This window comes from Petaurus breviceps, unplaced genomic scaffold (genome assembly GCF_028583685.1).
Source record: "Petaurus breviceps papuanus isolate PSGF00001 unplaced genomic scaffold, PetGlider_PUasm1.0 180, whole genome shotgun sequence".
In the NCBI taxonomy this organism is placed as follows: domain Eukaryota; kingdom Metazoa; phylum Chordata; class Mammalia; order Diprotodontia; family Petauridae; genus Petaurus; species Petaurus breviceps.
Genome location: NW_027185782.1, coordinates 2,899,078 through 2,923,317, shown reverse-complemented (window position 1 = coordinate 2,923,317; position 24,240 = coordinate 2,899,078). Strand labels below are relative to the sequence as shown.

The 24,240-nt window shown below is 37.1% G+C and overlaps 1 protein-coding gene across 1 annotated transcript in view; it reads right to left on the bottom strand.

The window, feature by feature from the left end:
* Window positions 1–24,240, bottom strand: part of ZFR2 (zinc finger RNA binding protein 2) — a 134,113-nt gene that overhangs the window by 35,974 nt on the left and 73,899 nt on the right. The window contains exons 10-14 of the mRNA XM_069086839.1: window positions 19,710–19,855; window positions 16,404–16,542; window positions 15,331–15,515; window positions 13,813–13,984; window positions 887–1,028 (exon numbers count right to left, since the gene is read on the bottom strand). Of these exons, the coding sequence (XP_068942940.1) occupies window positions 887–1,028; window positions 13,813–13,984; window positions 15,331–15,515; window positions 16,404–16,542; window positions 19,710–19,855 (784 nt within the window). The remainder of the gene's footprint in view (window positions 1–886; window positions 1,029–13,812; window positions 13,985–15,330; window positions 15,516–16,403; window positions 16,543–19,709; window positions 19,856–24,240) is intronic.

Genomic DNA, 24,240 nt, shown 5'->3' with positions numbered 1-24,240 from the left:
AGAGAGAGACAGAGAGACAGAGAGAGAGAGAGACAGAGAGAGAGACAGAGAGACAGAGAGACAGAGAGAGAGACAGAGAGAGAGAGACAGAGAGAGAGAGAGAGAGACAGAGAGAGAGAGACAGAGAGAGAGGGAGAGCAGTAACAGCTGCGTAGCGTCTGCATCATGTACTGGTACTCACATATTCTCAAGATCCCTAGGAGGCCTAAGGCTTCCAACACATTGTATGTCCCATCCTCATGCACCTTTGGAAGATTCATGTAACTATGTAGATGATAAATGTTTTCATGTTTTTTTGCAAAGCATGAAAAGGTATACATCCAGTGCAATCTACACAACTGGAGGGAGTATCTCACTATGAGAACACAGATCCATTAATACAGTGACATGTGGCTTCTTCACAAAGTATCATTCCCATCTTATAGATGGGAAAACTGAAGTTAAGAAGTTTAATGACTTGGCCAAGCTCAACCAGGCAATAAAAAGTGGAGCTGGAACTCAAACTCAAGTTTTCTGACTCCAAGAGTTCTACATCATATATTCTTCCTACAGTGAATATACTCTCACTGGGCACAGCAAATAAAATAATTTCCATACCTATAGCACTTTAAGATACGTGAAGTGCTTTCCTCACAACAATCTTCTGAAATAGTACAAATATCAGCACCCTTATTTTACAGATGAGGAAAGTGAGACTCAAATTGTGTGACTTGCCCAAGGTCATATAGCTAATAAGTTTCAGAATGAGAACTTAAACTGAGTCATACAATTTCACATCTCTTTCAACTAATACCATGATACCTCTCAACATATGGAAACAGTTACATAATGAAGAATTTTAAGGAAAAGATGGTGTGATTTTCATGAATGAAATAGCATACCTCACCTTTGTCTGTGGAAGTATCCTCTCGCATCAGGGGTGATGTGACAGAAATCGTAACCTGCATTTTTGGTTCCTTGCATGAGGCAATAACTATATTTGCTTCTTCTGTGTCAGATGAAACCTCATACTTATCCTCGGTTACTGTCTATAAGTTTGAAATAAAATATAAGAAGACTGTCTTATCCCACCAGAAAGGCTCATATTTACAAAACCAATGCTATGATTACAACACCGAATTACATATTAGAACTGGAATACACAATGTCAGACCTGGCAAGGACCTGAGAAAGTATAGCATCAGAGCTGAAGTGACACTCAAAATAATCTAAGTCAACCCACTTATTTTGCAGAAGAATAAAATAAATCACATCTTCTTTCACTATTCTTAAAAGTCCCTCAATCTCCTCTGATTCTCTCTCAGGAACAAACCTAATCTGCTCATCTCCTATTATGTATTCTTCTTGATCTACCCTTTCTTCCATCATTGCCTCTTAAAGCACTACTTCATCCAGCTCTCTCTCCAACAATAGTCCAGGGACCCAGTGTCTCCATGAAGAGTATAGTCCCTATTCTCAAGTGATTCCAAATTTAAAATAGTTTGTCCCTTGTCCCAGGATTTCATCAAGTGAAGAATAGCAAATAAAGTAGCTGAAAGATCAAAATATTCCATGACTTCAGTAATATAGATAAATGTTCAATAAAAGGTTGAATATGACAACTTCTTCTACCTTCCAAAATTATTTTGCATTCTCATATAAACTTGGAACATGTAAATTACAAAGGGAGTGATAACAATGTATGGAGATGACAGAAAGTCAGTTCCAGAAGGGACTCAACAGTTAATAATGGCAGCATCACTGGGAAACCAGAAATGTCTCTTTTTAACTATAGTGAACTCATGAATCTGCCATTAACCTATGCACAACTTTTCACACTGTAAACCACCTCCTTCTTTTGGATAAAACTCCCTTTCTTTGGCTTTCATGACACTGATCTCTCTTGGCCATCTTTATCTTTCCTTCTCAGTCCCTCTTATTGGATCATCATCCTTCTATCCACTAAGCCAAAAAGTTCTATCCTAGACTCTTCTTTCTTTATGTATTTTCCTGGCAAATCCATCATCTTCAATTGATTTAGTTATCATCTCTCTACAAATGACTATTAAATCAAGTCCTACTATTTCTCCTGAACCCCAGCCTTGGATTTGTTGCCTGATAACATTTCCACCTCAATGTCTTGCAGACATCTCCAACTCCAATATTTCCAAAATGGAGTTTATTATACCATGTATTTTCCCTTAACCTATCAATTCTCCCAATTCCGTGTTTCTGTTGAGGGGAAAATCATTCTTCCAGTCACCCGGGTTTGCAATCTCAGAGTCTTCTTGAACTCTTCATACCGCCTCAATAACTATATCCAATTAGTTGTCCTCTGGTCAATTCTACCTACACAACATCTCTCATATCCAGCCCTCTCTCTCCACACACACAGCCACCATCTTAATTCAAACCCTCAGAATTTCTCACCTGGATTATCGCATAGCCTCCTAATTGGTATCCCTACTTCTATTTTTTCCCCTCTACAATCCACTGATTGTAAAAAACACTACTGACAAATCTAAAATACAGATGTGACCATGTTACTCCCCTACTCAAAAATTTTCAGTGGCTTCTTACTGTATCTAAGATAAATAAAATTTTCAGTCTGTCATTTCAAATTTTCCATAATCTTTCTAGTTCATACCTATTGGCCTTATTTCATATTAGTTCTCTTCATATGCTTTTCCAAACAAACTGGAACTAGCTATTCCCTGTAAATGACATTCCATCTCCTGTCTCCATGCTTTTCCACAAGTAGTCCCCCACATTTGAAATACACTCCATATTCCTGAATCAAGTCTTTAATTTTCTTTAAAACACGTTCAGGTAACATCTCCTGTATGAGGCCTTTCCTAATCCCCTCAAATGTTAGTACCTCTCTCCTTGAAATTACTGGAAATTGGGTGGTGTATTGGAACAAACTCGGAGTCAGGAAGACCTGAGTTCCACTTCTCCTTCAGACATGTAACTAGTTATGTGACCCTGGGCAAGTCATTTAATTTCTCTCAACCTCAGTTTCTACATCACCAAAAAGGGGTTAATAATGATACTTACCTCATAAGGTTGCTGTGAGGATCAGCTGAGATCATAAAAAGCATTCTGTAAAACTTAAAAAGTGCTATACAAAGTTTAGCTATTACTATTTACCTGTGTACATGTATCCCTGCCCCCTCAGCACCAAATAGAAGGTAACCTCCTTGAGGGTAGGGATTATTTCATTTTCCTCACCCATTCACCCCAAGTCTTACAGTTCTACCTTCATATTTTCACATGTCCCCTTCTTTCTACTTACACAGCCTATTACAGGCTCTCATTACCTTTTGCTCAGACTATTGCAATAACTTTCTATTGATTTATCTACCTCAGGTCTCTCCTCTTTCTGTTAATACTTCATTTGACTGCCAAAGTGATCTTCCTAATTGCTTAGGTCTGACCATATCACCCACACACACACACACACACATTTAATAAACTCCAGGGGTTTCCTATCATCTCTAGGATCAAACATAACATCCTCTGTTTGGCTCTTAAAACCCTTTACAACCTGGCCCCTCCTTACTTTTCCAGTTTTCTTATACTTTATATCCCTCCACATACTCTATAATCCAGCGACAGTGACCTTGCTCTTCCTCATACGTGACACTGTCTCCTGATCGTGCCTTTTCATTGACTAACCCTCATGCCTTGAATAGTCTCTCTCTTCACCTCTACCTCCTGGATTTGCTGCCTTCCTGCAAGATTTAGCTCAAATCCAACCTTCTGTAAGAGTTCTTTCCCTCTGTCTCTCCCTCCACCCCACTGCTCATATCTTCCCTCTGAGATTGCCTTCTTTTTACACTGTACATCTGTTACGTGTGTATATATATATATATATAGTTGTTTGCATGGTGTATCCACCATTAAACTGTGACCTCCTTAAGGGCAAAATATGTATTTTTGGTATTTCTTTCTGTAACATGGGACTGATACTCATAACATACTCACTGATCCCAGTCCGCGCAAGCATGAAATTGAAGCAATTCCCCACGTGGAAGAGACTGGGGAACTTGCTTCTGGGAGAGGTGTGATGACATGTAATGGAAGTGCCTTGGAGAGATCTGAAACATGTGTATACATTCTGTAGGTGATATTGGTCTGCTAATCACATAGTGAATAGCAATCTATTTGATTGGTTATAGTTATGAGGATAGAACTGAGGAGTTATTCAAAAGGCACTAGTTGGCCCCCTCCTCTCTTGGTTCTGTACTTCCTTTGGTTTGTCTTCCAGCCTGACAGCATTCTAGTGAAACAAAGCTGTAAAGGGAGAGAAAGGTCTTGAATTTTCCCTATCCAAGGATAGTATGTGGCCTGATGAATACAGGGGTTAGTTATTTGTATCAATGTTCTTTCATTTTAGGAGAAGGAGAAGACTATAACTTTGTGAATTTCGGAAGCTCAGGAGAACAAACAACCAATGTCTAGAAGTCCAGAAGTCAAATCCATTCTGGCTTTTATAAGAAGCTCAGCACTGATCCCATGAAAAATAAAGAAAATGAGTAGCAATGTGGCTTCTGGATGTTAACTTGGTAAGATCAGTGCCAGGTATAAACTGTGTTAATTTAAGTCTGATCACTCTCTTCCCAGAGACGAACATAGAATAGAGCAGAATGTGCCCCAAGGTATTGAGTGGGAATATTGGTATTTCTGTTCATTATACATCTTTCAAGTAAATATCCAACTGTAAAAGCTAATTGATGTTAGTTGGTTGAATGAAACTTTTCCAGTAACTGATAGGTAAAAGTGAAGAAACATACTTTGAGTAAAGGCTTGAGCCAAAAGTATTAGAGAAGAAACATCTAAACTTCTCAGGGATATATCTTCAGAATCTCGAGAATGAGATACAGCTAGGCTAGCTCTAGGAGAGTGAAGTCAAAGATACTCAATACAATTGTATCCCCTGCACTTAGCAGTGTGCCTGACACAAAGTAAATGTGGGATAAATTCTTTATGATTTGTTTTTGTAACTCCAGAACCTCATAGCATGTTCTAAATACAGCGGACATTTAAAGTTTCCTGAAATGAAATTAATAAATTAGATTTCACACCCTCCTCCCAATTTACTTTCCTAACCTTATTTCCTATAAGCAACCAACCCTCCCCCACAAGTCAAACTGGCCTAGTCCTCCAGAGTAGCTTTGCTCATTTCTATCTTTGCTAATGTGATTCCCCTCACTTAAATAGTGCCCTCAATAACTATCCAAATCCTATCTAAACTACAAAACCCAGATAAAATCCCACTTCCTTTCTTCAGGCCTCTTTTGATTATTTTAGCCACAATTAATTTTCTTGCCTTGAGTTCCCATAGCAAATACCATTTGTACCATTCACTTGGCACTTATGATAGATTCCCTAGATTAAAGTCCTTCTCCAATGTCTCATCATTATATAAAGATGATCCTGGAACCTCTTTTAAAAGTTTTTACTAATGGATGTCTTTTTTATACTTCATCATTTTGCAATATTCCCTTCCCCCCCAAATTATTTCTTTTAATATATATGTGACCACAGCACTCCCCTCCCTACTCATCCAACTCAGTGGTTTTTCATTGCCTCTAGGATCAAATATAAACTGCACCGATTAGGCATAATTTTATTTTCCAAACAAAGAACCATCTCCCTCTAAAGCCACTCCAAAATCACTGGGAAAGACCAAAACAAAACAAAAAACACCACCAAAATTCCTGATACAAAAATGTATGGTCAAGAAAAATAAATTCCCCAACTGACTATCTCCTGAAAAATGTCTCAGGCCATATTCTGAGTCCATCTATCACCTCTCTATCAGGAGATGGGTAGACAGTTTCATAATGAATTCCTAGGAATCATGGTTATTTACTATATTGATCATATTTTCTAAAATTTTCAAAGTTGATTGTCTTTACAAAATTGCTGTTGTATAAATTGTTCTACTGGTTCTACTCACTTTACTCTATATTAGTTCATACAAGTCTTTGCAGGTTTTTCTGAAATCAACTGCTTCATCATTTCTGATAGCATAATAGTATTCCATTCACATTCATATACTATAATTTATTCATCAATTCCCCAATTAGTGGGCATCCCTTCAAGTTTATAATTCTTTGCCACTATGAACATAATTGCTATGAATATTTTGGTATATACATAAAGAGTATATAGATAAGGTATATACATAAGAAGAAAGATAATAAGTTCTGTTTTGGACATGGAATCATAGATTTAAAGCAGGAAGATGTTATAGTGGCCATCAAGTTCAAGCCCTTCATTTTCTTTTTTATTAATTTTTTTCACTTAACAAAAATATTTTTTCCTCCCTCTCATCCCCATCACTAGGGGAAAAAAAGGAAACAAAACCCTTTTAACAGGGAATGCAGTCAAGAAAAACAAATCCTCATACTGTCCATGTCCAAAAAAAATGTTTTATCCTGTACCCTGGGTATATCTCCACTATGTCACGAGGTGGGTAACATGCTTCATCATTGGTCCTTTGGTTCAATATTAGGCTAGTTAAGAGTTTTTAAAGCTTTCAATGTTGTCTGTCTTTATAAAGTTATTGTTACCTTGGCTTTGCTCATTTCACTCTGTAGCAGTTCATACTAGTCTTTGCAGGTTTCACTGAAATCATTTCTTTAATCATTTCTTATGGCAAAGTAGGATTCACTTGCTTTCATATATCACTTGTGCAAGTCATTCCCCAACTGATAAGTACTCCTTTAGTTACCAGATCTTTGCTACTACAAAAAGGGGTGGTATAAATATTTTTGTGCACAAGGGTCCTTTTCTTCCTTAACTGATCTCTTTAGGGTACAGGCCTAGTAGTGGTATGACTCAGTATGCACAGTTTATTAACTTTTTCAAATACTTCCAAATTGCTCTCCAGGAAGGCTATATTAATTTAGCACTCCACAACTGTACATTAATGTGCCTATTTTTCCAAAGCCCTCAAAGCATCTGTCATTTTCTTTCTTGTTACCATTGCCAAAGTGAAACCATCCTCTTCGTTTTCCAGCTGAAGAAACTGAAGCACAAGGAAGTAAAAGGGCTTACTATACAGACATATACAAACACACATATATGTGATAGGTAATATCTGTCATATATATATGTATATATATGCATGCACACATATATCACGTGAAATGTCTTTGTGAGGATACTCAAAACTAGGGGAATCAGAAAAAGCCTCAAAGATGATGGTACCTGGAACTGAAAAAGCTATAGGTTCTAAGAAGTGACAGTGAAGAAGGAGAAAATCCCAGGTATAAGGGGCACTCAAAAACATAGGAGTGGAAAAGTAAGTGCTGTGTACAGACAAAAGGAAATAAGCCAGTTTGGTTACAACATGGAGTGATAAAACAAATAAAGTAAAATTAGTCTGCAAAGACAAGCTGGAGCCAAATTGTTCAGGAATTTAAATGCCAAATAGAAAAGTGTATATTTTATTCTAAAGAAAACAGGGAGCCACTGAAGTTTCTTCAGCAGGGAGTAACATGGATAGACCTTTTAGGGGGAAGGGAGGAAGGCCAGGCAAATAGGGGTTAAGTGACTTGCCCAAGGTCACACAACTAGTAAATGTCAAGTGTCTGGGACCAGACTTGAACTCATGTCCTCCTGACTCATGGGCCAGTGTTCCATTCACTTTTCCACCCAGCTGCCCCAGAATACTAATTTGGCATCTGTGTGGAGAACAGAGTAGAGAGGTAAAGAGACCTGGAAAGATTCATTCTCAGCTACATATTAGGAGAAAAATTAGGAGGCTACTATCCAGATAAAAGTCCAGATAAAAGATGGTGAGGTATTTAAATAGGCTAATCATGAAGTACATAGAAAGGAAGCAAACAAATATCAATCAACAAGATTGGTCGAGATCTATCAACAATAGACAATCAACAAGATAAGGGAACTGATTAGATATGATTGGGGGAGATGACTTCTGGGTTATGCACCTAGATGACTAAAACACAATGGTGTCCTTAAAAGAAATAGGGAAATAAAGAAAAGAAGTGGGTTTGGGGGGAAGAGATAATGAGTTCAGTTATAGATATAATCTACTGATTTCGTTAGTCTTGAAAAAGCTTAGTTTTATGTATCACTTCTAGGTATTTTCATTTTTAATTTTTCTATTTCTGCCATAGTTTTAAGATTTCTTCTTTTGCTTTTGGATTTGTTCATTTATTTTCTAAGTTTTTTTTAATTGAATGATTCATCAACATCCTTCTTCCATTTTGTAATATATGCTTTCAGAAATATGTTTTCTCTGTAATGTTCAAGTTGCATTAAAAATTCTTGGTATGTTGTCTCATCATCATTCTTGGTAACAGTTATTTACTATTTCCATTATGTGTCCTTTGAACCAACTTATCATTCAAGATGTCTTTACTTAGTCTTTATTAAGACTGTATCATTTGCTTATATTCTCAGTATCAATACCAACTTTATTACATTATGGTCAGTAAATGCTATGTTTATTATTTCTACCATTATTCATTTATTTATAACTTTAATTTTTACCCTAACTCATAATTTGCTTTTATAAAATTATTATTATATTAATAATATGTATATTCTTTTTTTGTTTTTTTTTTGGAGGGGAAGAGGGGGGCAATTAGGGTTAAATGACTTGCCCAAGAGCACATGGCTAGTTTTGTATTAAGTATCTGAAGCCAGATTTGAACTCAGGTCCTCCTAACTCTAGGGCTAGTGCTCTATTCATTGCACCACCTAGCCACCCCAATATGTACATTCTTTAACAGGCTCATTGAGAGGATACCATAACCTGTTCAAATATAATTTTCCCAATACTATTAAAATCTATTTTTAATCTTTTAGATTTCTGTAGTTCTGAAAGAGAAACATTAGAGTCTCTTACAAATAATGTGTTGATATCTGTCTTTTTGCAATTCAGTTATGTTTTTCCTTTACATTTTTAGCTACTCTGCCAAATATGAGAGTTTCACTGTCATGTGCCAAGAGTAAGGCAATTATTGACATGCTTGGTTATAAGTGCTTAATAAATTCTCACAATGTCAAGAGAAGTTATAAAGGTCCCTACCACAAGAATGACTCTGTTGTGGCTTTATGAGTAGACATGGACAAGACTGTGTTTTTCATCAATGGAGAGAATATACATATAAATGAGATCAGATTCACTTGAATATCTGAAAATTTTAATTGTCTATTATTATATGTGAAATATAAATATGACATATGAAATTATAATTGCAACTTCTGCTTTTGTTGAATTATGCAAATATGAACTCTTCTGTTTAGTATTTAAAGCTTTTCATAACCAGTCCCCTTACTTTCTTACCTATTAAGAAAGTTACTTAAGAACACCAGCTCCAGTGTCGGGATGACCTGGGGATCAAATCTGGGCTCAGATACTTAGCACCACACCCAGAAATAACTGGCCGTGTAAACTTGAGCCAGTTACTTAGCCCCAATTGCTCTTAAATTTTTTTTTAAAAAAAAGAAAGTTACTTCACCAAACACACTTTGGTCCTATTTGCTACTGCTATACATTTATCTCCTGTCTTGGTCCCTTGCACAGACTATAACTAATGCATGGAACGCTCTTGCTTCTAACCTCCACCTCTAAAAATCACTGGTTTCCTTCAAGACAGATCAAATGCCACATCTATGGAGGCCTTTTCTGATACTCCTGAACTAAGGAAGAAGGAGAGGGAATATCTTCCCCTCCAGAGTTAACTTATGACTACTTTGTATCTATCTTGTAGGTGCCTCTCTACACCTACAGTATTGTCTCCCCAATTAGAATGCAGGTTCTTAAAGTAACAGTATTATTTTAAGATGATCAGCTATGAATGACTTCCCTATCTTCTGCAATACAATAATCCAAGACAACTCTGAAGGACTTATGATAAAAAATGCTATCCATCTCCAAAGAACTTATGCTATCTGAATACAGATGGAAGCAACTTCTTTTACTTTATTTTTCTTGAGGTTTTTTTTGTCTATGTTTTCTTTCACAATGTGACTAATATGAAAATGTTTTATATGACCACACATGTATAACATATATAGAATTGCTTGCCTTCTCAATGAGGGGAGGGAGGAGGGAGGAAGATAATTTGGAACTCAAAGTCTTAAAAATGGATGTTAAAATTGTTTTTACACGTAATTAGGGGAAAATAAAATGCCAAATAAAAATTTTTTTTAAAGAATATTAAAAAATAAAGGCAAGGAGACAGGAAAAAAGAATGCAAGTTTTTTGAGGGCAAGGATAGCTTTTAATTTTTTCTTTTCTTTTTTTTTGAGGGGGTGGTATCCTCAGTGCTTAGTATAATACCTGGAACATAGTCAATAATAACTTAATAAATACTAATTAATTAATTGACTAGATTGCCTGATGCAAAATAAATTTTGTTCTAGCCCCTTGTTTTCACTCTACATGTATATTTATCTCTGCATTTCACTCTAGGGATCTTTATCTCAACTGAAACTTCTTTCTATAAAGTTAGATATGTCTAAATTCGGTCATTTTCCATCCTTCTTAGCTTCTCTGCAGCATTTAACTCCGCTGACTACCTTCTCCTGAATACTCTCCTCCTCTGTGTTTTCATTACACTTTTCTCTCTTTGTTCACCTCCTACCTAGCTGGACCACGTCTTCTCACTATCCTTTGTTGGTTTACCATCACTCATATCATGTCCCTAACTCTGAGTGTCACCAAAGGGTCTGTCCTGGATCTTTTCCTACTCTTTTTCTATACCCTCTCTCTCATCAACTTCCATGAATTTAATCATCTCAGTAAAAATTACTACAAAACCTATATATCCAGTCCTACTCTCTTTCCTAAGTTCCAGCAGTACATCTCCCATTGGAAATTGTAAAATGTATGTTTCACAGGCATCTGAAACTACATGTCCAAAACGTAGCTCATTATCTTTCCTCCAAACCCTTAACATCTTTCCTTTTTCTGTCAAGGGCACCACCATTATTCTAGTTACCTTTGTTCACAACTTTAGCATTATCCTTCACTCATCTCTCCTTCTCCCTACATAGTCAATTAATTGCCAAACATTATCTTTCTACCTCTACAACATCTTAACACATCTATCTATTCCCTTTTCTCTATTCATATGGTCACCACTCTAGTTCAGGCTCTCGTTACCTCTTAGCTGGTCTACTGCAATAACCTACTAATTGGTCTCAGGACTCTCCCCTCTCCAATTCATTCTCCACATAGCTACTCAAGTTGAGTTTCTGAAACTGCAGGACTGACCATGTCACTCCCTTATTCAACAAGCTCCAATGGCTTCTTATTGACTCTAAGATAAATAAAAATTCTTTTGTCTGGCCTTTAAAATATTCCACAATCTCATCTCAACCTAGCTTTCCTACTGTATAATATATTACTCCTTTTCACACATTCTCTGGTCTAGTCAAACTACTTTTCTTTTTGTTCTTCATACATGATGCTCTGTCTCCTACTTCCATGCCATTGCATTAGGTCTTCCTCATACCTGGAATTCACACTCCACTCCTTGGTCTCTTGAGAAATCTTTTATTTCTTTCAAAACACTGCTTCAGTAACAACTTTTGTATTAAAACTTTTCAATTTTTGCAACTGTTAGCACCCTTCCAAGCTAAAGACTTACCTTGTATTTGTTTTATATAGACTTATTAATATACCTATTGGTTCCTCAAAAAGAATATAAGCTCCTCAAGGGCAAGAACTATTATATTTTTGTCTTGATATCTTTTTCTCCTAGCACAGCACCTGGCCCACAAGGTAGGTGCTTTATTAATGATGGAAAGAAGGAACAAAGGAAGGAATTAAACATTTATTAAGTGCCTACTCTGTGCCAGACACTATACTAAGAACTTAATAAATTTTGTCTCTTATGGTCCTTATAACAACCCTGGGAGTTAGGTGCTATTATCTCCATTTCACAGTTTGGGAAAATGAAGGAGGCAGAGGTATACTGACTTGCCCAGGACCACATAGCTAGTGTCTGAGGCCAGATTTTTATTCAGGTGTTCCTGCTCCAGGCCCAGTATTCTATCCACTGAGCCACCCAGCTGCCTTAGTCAATTGGCAGGCAATCAGTATTTTAAAACAGGCTTCTTACATACAGTAGGTTGTTGGGTTTTATTTTTTTAATCCATTCTTTCGTTTAAGAGTTTAATGCGTTCACATTAAAGTTTATAATTTGTTATATTTGTATTTTCCTCTATTAAGTTTTCTTTTCTCTTATTGTAAGTCAGCGATTACTCTCTATTACTTTTACTTGCACTAATTTGATCCTAATCCATTCCCAGACTTACTTTCCCTCCCATTACCCGGTCCTATTCCAAGTTCTTTGAGACTACTTTAATTATTAATTTCTCTTATTTTTTTTTTACCATTTTACAAATTTTTACTTTTCCATTTACTAATTCCATTCTGTTCCACCCCTACCCATCCTCTTTCTTACTGTAACACTGATTATTTACTGTGAATAACACTGTTATGCAACTCTTTTCTGAGAAGTGTTAATTTATATTAGTCTTTTTCTTATGCCTTTTCCCCACAAGGTTATTCTGAAATCTTATATCCCATTCACAGATTAAAACACTCAAATCTTCTTTCTTTATTCTATGTCCCATTTATAAGGTAATCATTCTGAAAGATCAGATCCTGTGTCCAGATTATCTGTTATTAAGACTGCAAATCTTTTGCTTTGCTTTTTAGAAGTGCCTCCATCAGAGGGACCTCAATCCCATATATATTCATTCATGAAGGAGGTAGTTTATGTGGGATAGGTACAGAGGGGCCCAAATCTATACTGTGCCATTACATTTACTACTTACTCTTATTAAGGTCAGTACATTCTACCTCTTAACTTGTGTTGCCTGAAATGCCTGCTTTCTGTGGTGGATTTTAAAAGGGCCCAATCTCATGGACCAGTATATTGACCCTAAAATCTTGAAGGCTATTCCACTACATCATTATTTCTGGAAGACCCTGAAAATTGCAAAGACTTCGAGGGAGTTACCACCACTCTATGCTTTCACTACTTGTTGAAACTCTTTCCATCCTCCTCCGTTGTCATCTCTCAATGAAGACTTCATGATGTCTCTCAGTGGAAAACAAGCCTCAAATTTTCTTAGAGCATTTTTTCTTAATATCTCCTTTGTTTTTCTCACATTCTACCTTCTATCACTGACATATATAGAGATTACAAGTTCCTTAAAGGCAGGAATCATGCATTTCCCCCCCCCCTATTTTTATATCCCTATTGGTTAGCATAGTACTAGTGTAGGTTTAATAAATATTTGTTTATAAGTATGTGCTTGTTAATTAGGGAATGGTTAAACAAACTGTGGTACATAAATGCAGCAGAATGTTATTGTACCATAAGACATGATCAATATGAAGAATATAAGGGGGCATGAGAAGATTTACATGAACCAATGTAATGTGAAGTTAGCAGAAGCAGAAAAATAATATACACAATTACTAAAACAATGTAAACAAAAGTACAACAAAATTGAAACTGGATGCTGCAAAATTATAATGACCATGCTTGGTCCCAAAGAAGCAATATGTACTTTCCTCCCTTCTTTGCAGAGATAGAGGACTATGTACGTAGAACACTGCATATGCTTTGGGACTTGATTGATGCATAAATTAGTTTTGCTAAATTATTTTTTCTCTTTCTTTTTTATCCTTTGTTATAAGGGATCATTCTCTGGGTAGGGGAGGAAAAGAGGGATATATTGGGAAATTATGGTTCTGTAACAAAATATATCAATAAAAATTTTTAGAATGTTTCTGCAAGGGAAATAGATGAAAAAAGATCTTACCAAAAGTTGCTTGGGTAGCTGCTCAGTGATTTTTTGGAGAAGGGACTGTGTGGGCTTCTCAGCTGACAGAAGGATGAGGTGCACATTCCTATCTCCTCGGAGGAGAAGGCCCTTTGCTAGGATCCCAACTCGCATGACACCTTTCAGTATTCTTGATGAAGAATCTATTTTGCTGTTAAGGGGACAATAACAGGTGAGGATGTAAAAAGCAATACTGAGATTCTGAAAAGCAACCACAAGAAAATTAAAAATGCTCTTCTTGGTGGTAAGGTACAATGTTAGTGTTTAGTTAACAAAGGTGTATTGTCCACTGCTATTTCCTGTTAATAGTCTCCCCAAGTATACTTGTAAGTTCAAAAAACAAATTATATTAGATATGCTTTTATAGGCTTGAAATCATTTTGAAGAATTGAATATATTTCTACATGTAGTAAACATGCAATGAATACTTACTGAGTAACTGAATACTAACTGAAAGAAATTTAAGATGGAATCATAATTAGGAAAAGAAAACGGGTTTGTGAATACCAAAAATACAGTTCCTCTAGACTAGCAGAAGACAGTGAAGGCAGATGGAAAACAGTAGTGGAAAGCAGTGTAGGATGATGAAAAGAGCCCTAGCTTTGAAGTTAGAAGACCTGTATCCAGGTTCCATCTCTGCCACTTACAATTGTGTGACCATATACATATCACATAACTTATATGTGCTTTAGTTTTTTATCTGTAAATTATAGGGATTAATTATATTTAAAGTCTGTCAAGATGGTCTCCAAGGACTCTTCCAGCTTATAAGCTATACATCATATTTCTGTTCATCTCTATACACAGAAATGTATATCTCTTCTTGAAGAGCTTATAATTTAATTCCTAGTTAATGTAAATTTCAAAAAATATTTGTTTAAGTCTTGCTTATAATTGGGCAGACTCTATAATTAAGAGTTTTATTGTTCAACTATTAGGGAGTTTTAATGTATGGCATCAATCTGCTTGGAGATTCTAATCATCAGTGAGTTGGGCACAGCAACTCATAAAAATCCTCCACTAAACTCTGTGTTGACAAAGGAACCAATTAATTGGGCAGACTCTATAATGAATAGTTTTACTGTTTATTATGGAGTTTTAATGTATGGCAGCAATCTGCTTGGAGATTCTAATCATCAGTGGGTTGGGTATAGCAACTCACAAAAACCCTCCACTAAGCTTTGTGTTGATAGAGGAACCAACTACACTGTGGAAAGCACGGATCTTGAAATACTAAGGTAAAGAAACTCCTTTCTGTAATAACCACTACTAATCAAAAGAAATTATGGGTATCAAGTGTGCAAAGTAGTAGAAAAAAACACTGGATTGAGAATCAGAAGATCTAGGGCTCCTGGACCACTAGGCAAGTCACTTGCTCCTTCTAGACTTGTTCTCTCATCTATAACATAAGAGAGGAGAGAGATCAGAAGATGTTCTGATATTCTTCGTATTTTCTGAAGGCCCTTCCAGCTCTAATATTCCATGATCGCAAATTACCCTTTTTTACCACCCTCTTCATCTTCTGATTTTTCTTCTGCCAGGATATCTGAGACCAGCTTCAGGGCTCGCTCTGAATGAGAAACTACTTTCTGGATGGCCTGTAGCTCTGCTTCAGTGGGATAAATAGTAGAGTGCTTGGACATGATATGCCGGTCATCAGACGTGTTAGGACACCTTGAACCCTGTAGGGGAAAGGACATATTTTTAAACAAATACAGAGGGGAAAATAAGAGGAGACAAGGAGAGAAAAAAACTAAATGAGAGTTCTCGTGGCTACTTCAAAATTATCAGACCAACAAAGGCACTGCAAACAGCATTAAAAGAAAGTCAAAGACAGTCTGGCCAAAACCAAACTGGAGTCATTTTAGTAAGTTTGGTTTCATGTGATTTAAAAAGAGAGGGAGACAGAAGCTGGTTGGGTTAAAATCCATTAGCATTAAACAGGTGTTTCTAACTTATACAGTGAGTGGAAAAGAAAAAAAAATCCACAATTTTAATTAATTTTATACCTTTGTCTTTCCAGACACTCCTAGTAGAATCCTGATGACTGCAGGAAGCACAGATCTGATTTCTAGTTGGTTCCCCATTGGCAATACTCTTACATTTCCCATCTAGAGATTTTAAAATCATATGAGTTGGCCTCTTCCCCTCAGTCAAGCCTCACCATGATGGTTCATATCTAAGATTCCCATTCAACATCAGGGGCCTAACCTGCACAGACAAATTAGTCTAAGAAGATCTACTAAGAATTATATTCCCAAGAATAAAGACACATGACTAAAATTTCCCAAGAGAGGTAATGATACTGAAGAAGTCAACGAGATAATACCATTAAGTGAAAATATATAACCATGTCAGAAACACAATATCCACTAAATCAGATAAGACTTATTTGTAGCCATATCCTACTTATTACCAAAAAAAAAGACAACATGAAAGCTATCTCAGAGAAAAATAAAAGAATTTTATTTCTTAAGACTATAAGATTCTTAAGACTATAATATAAAAGTCAGACATCTTATTATATAGCAGGCAAAAGTCATACAACTGAAGGTAATATGAAGACTCACCAAAAGTGAAGGAACAGGTACCCCTGGTCTGCCCATGAGGGGAGGTGGATTCCAATCAGTCACTTTTCGGCATTGATGCTCTTCCCAATACAACTGTTCTTTTCCTAGTCGCCTCCAATATATTTCTTCTTCATAGACTCTATAGAGTAAAGGATACTATGAGACCAGAGAACATGCTAGCCAACAGTATGAATCCCCAGGCTTCATGAATCAGAAACAGCTGGTATTAATGCTACCCTAAGAACAAGGAAAAAAACCAGAGGCATCTGCATATCTGTTCCTGGATTTAAGCATGGTGGCTATATTGATAAAATTCTTTACTACTCTCTCTCTCTCTCTCTCTCTCTCTCTCTCTCTCTCTCTCTCTCTCTCTCTCTCTCTCTCTCTCTCTCTCTCTCTCTGTATTTATTTACTTTTCGTTTACAACATTCAGTTCCACAATTCCTTAAGTTCCAAATTTTTTCCTCTTCCCTCTCCCCCACCATGGCAACACACAATCTGATGTAGGTTCTACAAATACCTTCACATTAAACATTAGTCAAGTTGTAAAGAAGAATTATAACCAATGCAATGAACAATGAGAAAGAAGGAACAAAACAAAAAAGAGAGAGAGCAAGTAGTTTGCTTCAATCTGCATTCAGACTCTGTAGTTCTTTCTCCAGATGTGGATACCCCTTTCCACCATGAGTCTTTTGGAGTTGTCTTATAGCCTTACATTACTGAGAGGAGCCCAGTCTATCAAAGTTAGTCATCATGGACACAATGTGTCTGTAATTGTGTACAAAGTTCTGGTTCTGCTCTCCTCACTCAGCATCAGTTTATATAAGTCTCTCCAAGTTATTATGAAGTCCATCAGCTCCTCATTTCTTATAGCATAATAATATTCCATTATATTCATATACCACAACTTATTTAGTCATTCTCCAATTGATGGGCATCCCCTTGATTTCCAATTCTTTGCCACCACAAAAAAAGCTGCTAGAAATATTTTTGTACATGCGGGTCCTTTTCCCACTTGTATGATCTCTGGGATACAGCCCTAGAAGTGGTATTGCTGGGTCAAAGAATATGCACATTTTTATAGCCTTTTGGGCATAGTTCCAAATTGCTCTCCAGAATGGTTGGATCAGTTTCACAGCTCTACCAACAATGCATTAGTGTTCCAATTTTCCCACATCTTCTCCAGCATTTATCATTTTCCTGTTTTGTCATCTTAGCCAATCTGACCAGTGAGATATGGTGCCTCAGAGTTGTTTTGATTTCCATTTCTCTAATCAATAGTGATTTAGAGCATTTTTTCATATACTTATAGATATCTTTAATTTCTTCCTCTGAAAACTGCCTGTTCATATCCTTTGACCATTTATCAATTAGGGAATGACTTATAGTCTTATAAATTTGACTCAGTTCTCCATATATTTTAGAAATAAGGCCTTTATCAGAGACACTGGTTGTAAAAATTCTTTCCCAATTTTCTACTTTTCTCCTAATACTAGATCTCTCTTAATGAGATCCTTTCCATCCTTCAGGACTAAGCTTAAAAGTCACCTCCTACACGAAAGTGTTGTCTGATCCCTTTAGCCCCATTAAGAAATTATCTACTTCCTGAATAGAATTTTAAGGAAAATTTTGTAAACCTTAAAATGCTAAAGACATATGTTATTATTTTTATTACTATTATCTTTCTTTCCTTGACTCTTTCATAATAGTCTGGATATCACATGTGCTTTTATCATAGTCTATTCTACCTTACATTTATTGTATAGTTATAACCTATTTTTGTTTGTTTTATAGCATTCCCCTCCATGTTCTCTTGCAATACTGCAAGCTCTATTTGGACACATAATATGGTTTTAATAAATATTTAGGTTTTTTAAAGTAGATGCTTGTTGATTGGGAATGATTAAACAACTGTGTATATGAATGTGTAGAATAACACTGAATCATAAGAAACAATGAATAAAAAGAAAACAGGGAAGAATGGGAAGATTTACATGAACCAATGAAAAATGAAGTGAGTAGAACCAGAAAAACAACACACGGCTATAACTATGTAAATTATCACAATATAAATGTATTACAACAATGTAAACAGAAAGGACAACAACAACAAAATTGAAACAGAATGCTGCAGAATAACTAAGTTTGGCCCCAAAGAAGCAATTTGCTTTCTGTTTGGACAGAGACTGCATTTTAATTATATTTGTTTAGCTCCTCAGTTTCTACCATAGTGCCTATAATAGGTAACTAATAAACATGTTGAATCAAAGACTGAGTGCATTCTATGATGAAGTAAAGGCACTGGTTCAGAAAACAGGAGACGTGGTTTTGACTCCAACTCTGCCATTTACTACTTTGGGAATGTGGGCAAAACACTACCTTTTTGATCCTTAGTTTCCTCATCTACAAAATGGAGATAATCATACTACCTATTTCACAAGGTTTCTCTGAGAGTAATTTGAGATAATTAATGTATAGAAAGCATTTTGTAACCATAAAGTGATAACCATAAATAAATGGCAATTATTGTCATAACTGGATCATAGATCATAGATTGTGGAGCTGGAAGACACCTTAAAGTTCCATCTAATCAAAATCTCTCCTTTTACAGATGTGGAAATCATAGAATTTACTGACATGCCAATGGTCAAATAGCTAATAAGCAGCAGAGACAGGACTCAAATGCCTGTCTTCTGAAACCATGCCAGTATTCTTTCTACTATTCCATACTACGACTCATTATTATTATTTGATTGATCAAAAGTGCATCAGGAATTGACAAAAGCATAGAGAAGCCATCTAAGTGGAAAGAGTGCTAAGCCTGAAGGCACAGGCCCTAAGTTCAAATCTCAGTCCTGTTACTTATTACCTTCAGCAAGTCATCATTTCTCTGAGCCTGTTTCCTCATCTGTAAAATGAAGAGGTTGGACTATATGAACTCTAAGTATCCTTCTAGCTCTAGATCCTCTGAAAGAAATGAGGTTGATACTGCTAGAACTTATATTAAATTCTCTAATAATCAATTCAACATTGATTTCACTATGCCAACTACGCAAAATTATTTAAAATTTAGAAAATTTTCAGTCATTCAAAATATTTGTCAAATAAGCAATTCAAACATAAAGAAGAAGAAATTTTTGTTTTATGACTGCTCTCTAAATAAAGATACTGGGAATGATCAACATTCCTCTTTCAGAGGAAAGAAACAGTTAAATAATCCCTTAATTATAACATGAGTGGGTAAGTTTTGGGGAAAAAAAAACCTCTGGAAAGTCCATACTTCTCAGATTTTCATCTCATTTCTACCTCATTTCTATATGACGATGCTGTTGTTCCTCTCTCCATCGCTTTAACATATCTTTCTGTTTCTGTTTCTTTATTTTCTCTTCATGGTGTTTCCGAGCTCTATTGCTGGGCTTAATCTCAACTGGGAGATCAGGATTCACTTTTTTCTGCCAAATAATAGAAATATTTAGTTTAAAAACTCATGGGAAAAAAGTAATTCATAGCATAATCTATGTATTTTTTTAATGAGGAAACTAAGATGTAATTCTGAAAAGAAAAAGAGAACAGATTCCACAAAGAAGGAAAAAAGGATATTGTCTAACAATACCACTATAGATGCTTTGAGAACTCACCAATCAATTTAAGGTATATAAAGAAGGCGCAAGAAAGGTCAGCTAACAGAGAATAAATGAATATAAATGCATGGCAGAACTATATCAAGAATATTATAACCCAGAAAGAACCACAGCTCATAAGGAAAGCAAAGGAGAATAGAAAGATTTTTTAAGGCATAGTGGAGAAAAGAGGAGAATAAAGGAAGTAAGTGGACCACTTATAAGGGTGGACGGAATGATGGACAACAGACACAAAACTAAATTATAATTTTGCTCCTATTTTCTCTATCAAGGAAAAAGATCTTTGGCCTAAAAAAGGAAGATAAAAATGCTTAACAGTGTCTGAAAATTGAGAAGTGATAGATTTGTGCTACTCTGCTCTTATTAGATGACAAGTGAAGTATGGATCAATTCTCTGCTACTTGGGTAATTTTGGTCTAACAGTTAACACCACATGAAACTGAGGTTCAAGTGAAGCCCATTCCTATGATCTCTTCCATGTTTGTTTAAACTTCTACTTACACTATGAGACAATGTGACAAGTTCCACTACCCTTCCTCTTTTTTACCTCAGTGTGTCTACTTTCTGATCCTTTATTTTGTTTTTTGAAGATTATCAAAACATAACAATATCAACACCTGTCTTACTTGACTCATTCTTTGACTCCTGATAATGACATTATGGTTCTAAAGGAACCTCCTTTATATCCTCTAAATATCCCCTCCATTACAATGTTACAAAGTTCATCTTTATAAAGTCCCTTTTATTACTTAATTATATTTACCTTTTAATGTTTCTCTTGATTCCCATGTTTATATTTCAAAGTGTCTATTCAGCTCCAGTCTTTCCATTAGAATGTTTTAAATTCTTCTATTTCCCTGCAGGTCCATTTTCCCCCCTATAGGAATATACTCAATTTTTCTGGGTAAGTTCTTCTTGGTTCTAGATCTACATCTTTTGCATTTTGTAATGTTATATTTCATACTCTTTATTCCCTTATAGAGTAGCTGCTAAATCTTTTGTGATCCTAACTATGGTTCTTTGGCACTAGAATTCCTCTTTTTTGAAGAATTTTTTCTTTGGGAGAATAGGGTGTGTTCAGGGAAGACTAATACTTTGGTATGAGGGATGCTGAGCCCTTTCAAGGCTGCTTTTCGTCTACCCGATCCACTGAACTCTCACCAAGAAGCTGCAGCACGTGCAATGGCCACACCCCAGCAGACCATTTTGGCAGATGGGCTAAACCAGGTTGAGGGCAACCAAGGTGTCTCAAACCCGTCAGTGAGTTAAGAGGGTGTCTTCCCCAAACATGTGAAGACTTCTTCTGGTGGAATAGGGAGATGAGAACAATTTGTTCCAAAGACCATGAAGGCAGCCGAAGTAGGTACTGTGGAGGGCTTAGGACTTGGTTAGACATCAAAGACACCAAGGTAATTCACTGCATCTCAAGCCATCACCAGTTATCTGGACTCTATCCTGTCAATTAACTGTAACAACTCTGAAAGAGAGGGTGAGGCCAACAACTTCGTGAAACTGCCGCACTTAAATCCAATTCATGCACGAATCAAAAGACATCACCCATACCATTTTACTATTTTTACTTATCTCAAAGTCCTATGATGACAGGCAAGTGACAAAGTAGCAGGTAGGGATACAATGGGAGCTGTAATCACAACCCTGCACACAGGCAGCCCAGGCCATAGGGTGATCTCACTGGTAGCAGCAGTGGTATTGGACAGATTCCTGGGTGTATGAGTAGCCTTTTAAGGACCACACTGATCACTTCCTGGTGTGAGGAAGGAGCTAGAAAAAGACCTAAAAATTGTCTGCTCACCCAACCTTGGTCTGTTTATTGCAGCAGGTAGGGATCACACTCTGCAGTCAAAACAAAAAAATGTACAAAAACTTGTGTGCAAATGTACAAAATGTGTGCACACTTATAGACAACACAAAATCCAGTAGACCTGAAAGACAAACAGCTCTTGTTGTGAGACAACTCAGCAAGTTTGTCACATCCAAATAGTAGCCCTGAATAAAACAAGGATGGTAAATGAATACCAACTTACTGAAGTCAGAGCTGGATATACATTTTTGTGGAGTGGCCACAATGAAAGGGAGCGCAGTGAAGCTTCTATAGGCTTTGCAATAAAAAAATAATCTAGTCAACAAGCTTATATGCCTACCAAAAGGAGTGAACAACAGGCCACTTCCAGGAACACACCATGCCACCATCATCATGTGTTGGGTTCCCGGTCCCAACTCCGGCCATGTCTTACCTTATACCCAGTCTTCAGACATCTCTGGCTTCTTGTCTCCAAGAAGAACTTACCCCCACAGAACACCCAGGACACGGAAAGTATGATGCGAAGCTGTTTATTGGCTTACATCTTAACTGCACGGCAAGCAAACAAGAAGCGGAACTAACGGAACTTCCTCTATCTCCCCTATTTATAAACCTTGCGGGGCACACCTTGCGGGGCCAATCATGTTCTTTCCCGAGTACGTCATATGAGACAAAGGAGCAAAGTCCTTCCCAGAAGTCCTTTAGGCACTGCCACGCAGAGTATCACTCTCCCGTCACTGCACCCGAAACTCCCTTGTCCCTGGTTCGTTAAGTCCCAGGCAAGGCTGTCCCAACAACGTCCCTCAGAAAGCCATGCGCACCCCCTCTGGCTGCCACCCCTCCACACGACATGTGGGAGCCAATCGCACACTCTCCCAAGTGCAGGGCAAAGGAGTATGTGTTAAGAGGAGTCCGTGTTTATGGGGCAAGCTCAATGCCATGTGGGCCTTTCCCAACCCAGCAGGGTCAGCCCCCACGGCCCTGCGCTCAATGCCATGTCGGCCTTTACGGCCCGGCAGAGTCGGCCTCCACATCTCCAAGCTCCTGCCTCTCAGAGGTCACGTGCACTCCCTCTGACATCTCATGACTACTGCAATGTCTCTCACACTCTCGGCTCTATCATCTCCCTTTTCTTGTTTTGCGGGTGACCGCCAAAGGGAATAGCCATAGCGACAGCATGTCACAAACTTGCCTGCAAAATAGAAAAAACACAGCGAAGTGCAATACAACCCAATGATAACTTAAATAGCCACCAGAAGCATCATCCAAGGTTCACACTCGGGGAATTTATTCCCTCTTCTCCACCACCGTGGCTTCCGAGCACCTGGACCTCTCTTTCGCCTCTTTTTCTTCTTCTCTCGCTCCTTCCTGCTGTTGGGAGTAGGGTCTGATGTTTCTGGCCGGAACCCAACTTCCTTCTTTTTCGTTTTGTCCATCTGGAACGACATAAGCATATCCTGGTCCCCACGTTAGAACCCGCCCTGGGCCATGCCATTGGCCTTTCATATCTTTCCACACCACTCGATTCCCCTTTTCTTTGTCTTCTTTTATGTGCATCCCTGCTCTCAGCGAACCTCGTTGAGGCATAACATGCCAAAATTTTAAGGCAGGAGTTAGGTCATCGTTCCCCAATTTTAAATAATTATAGGTATACACTGCCATATGTGATGCTGTTTGTGTCACTTTTCTCCGGGGTTTCACCCCAACATCATCCTTCTCTCCCTTTTCTTGTTTAAGAAGGATTGTTTTCAGTGTTCTATTTGCCCTCTCAACTATAGCCTGCCCTGTTGGATTATATGGAATACCACAAACGTGGCAAATTTGAAATTCATCACAAAATTTTGCAAAACTTTTGGCTGTATAGGAGGAACCTTTATCTGTTTTTAAAGTATGTGGGACTCCCACAACACTAAAGCAATAAAACATATGTGCAATTACATGCTTAACTGCTTTTCCGGGTTGTATGGAAGCCATAAGGAATCCAGAATGTGTATCAACAGTTACATGTATTAATTGTTGTTTCCAATGAGTAATATCCATTTGCCAGATTTCATTAGGTCTTTCTCCTTTAGGATTAAAAGAGTAATGAGAGGGAGGTGGTCTAAATGGTATGTAAGCTAAACAGCGTTTAACAATATCAGCAGCTTGTTGGTGGGATATACCATAAAGGTGTCTTAATGATCGTGCAGACAGATGGAATCTATTATGTGCTGCTATAGCTCTTTCCTTGGGAGAAAGAGGCCCTATCCATATTGATCCTAGTAAAGCATCTGCCACTTTATTCCCTTCAAATATTGGTCCTTCTCCAGCCATATGTGAACGGATATGCGTGATATATATATATATATATATATATATATATATATATATATAT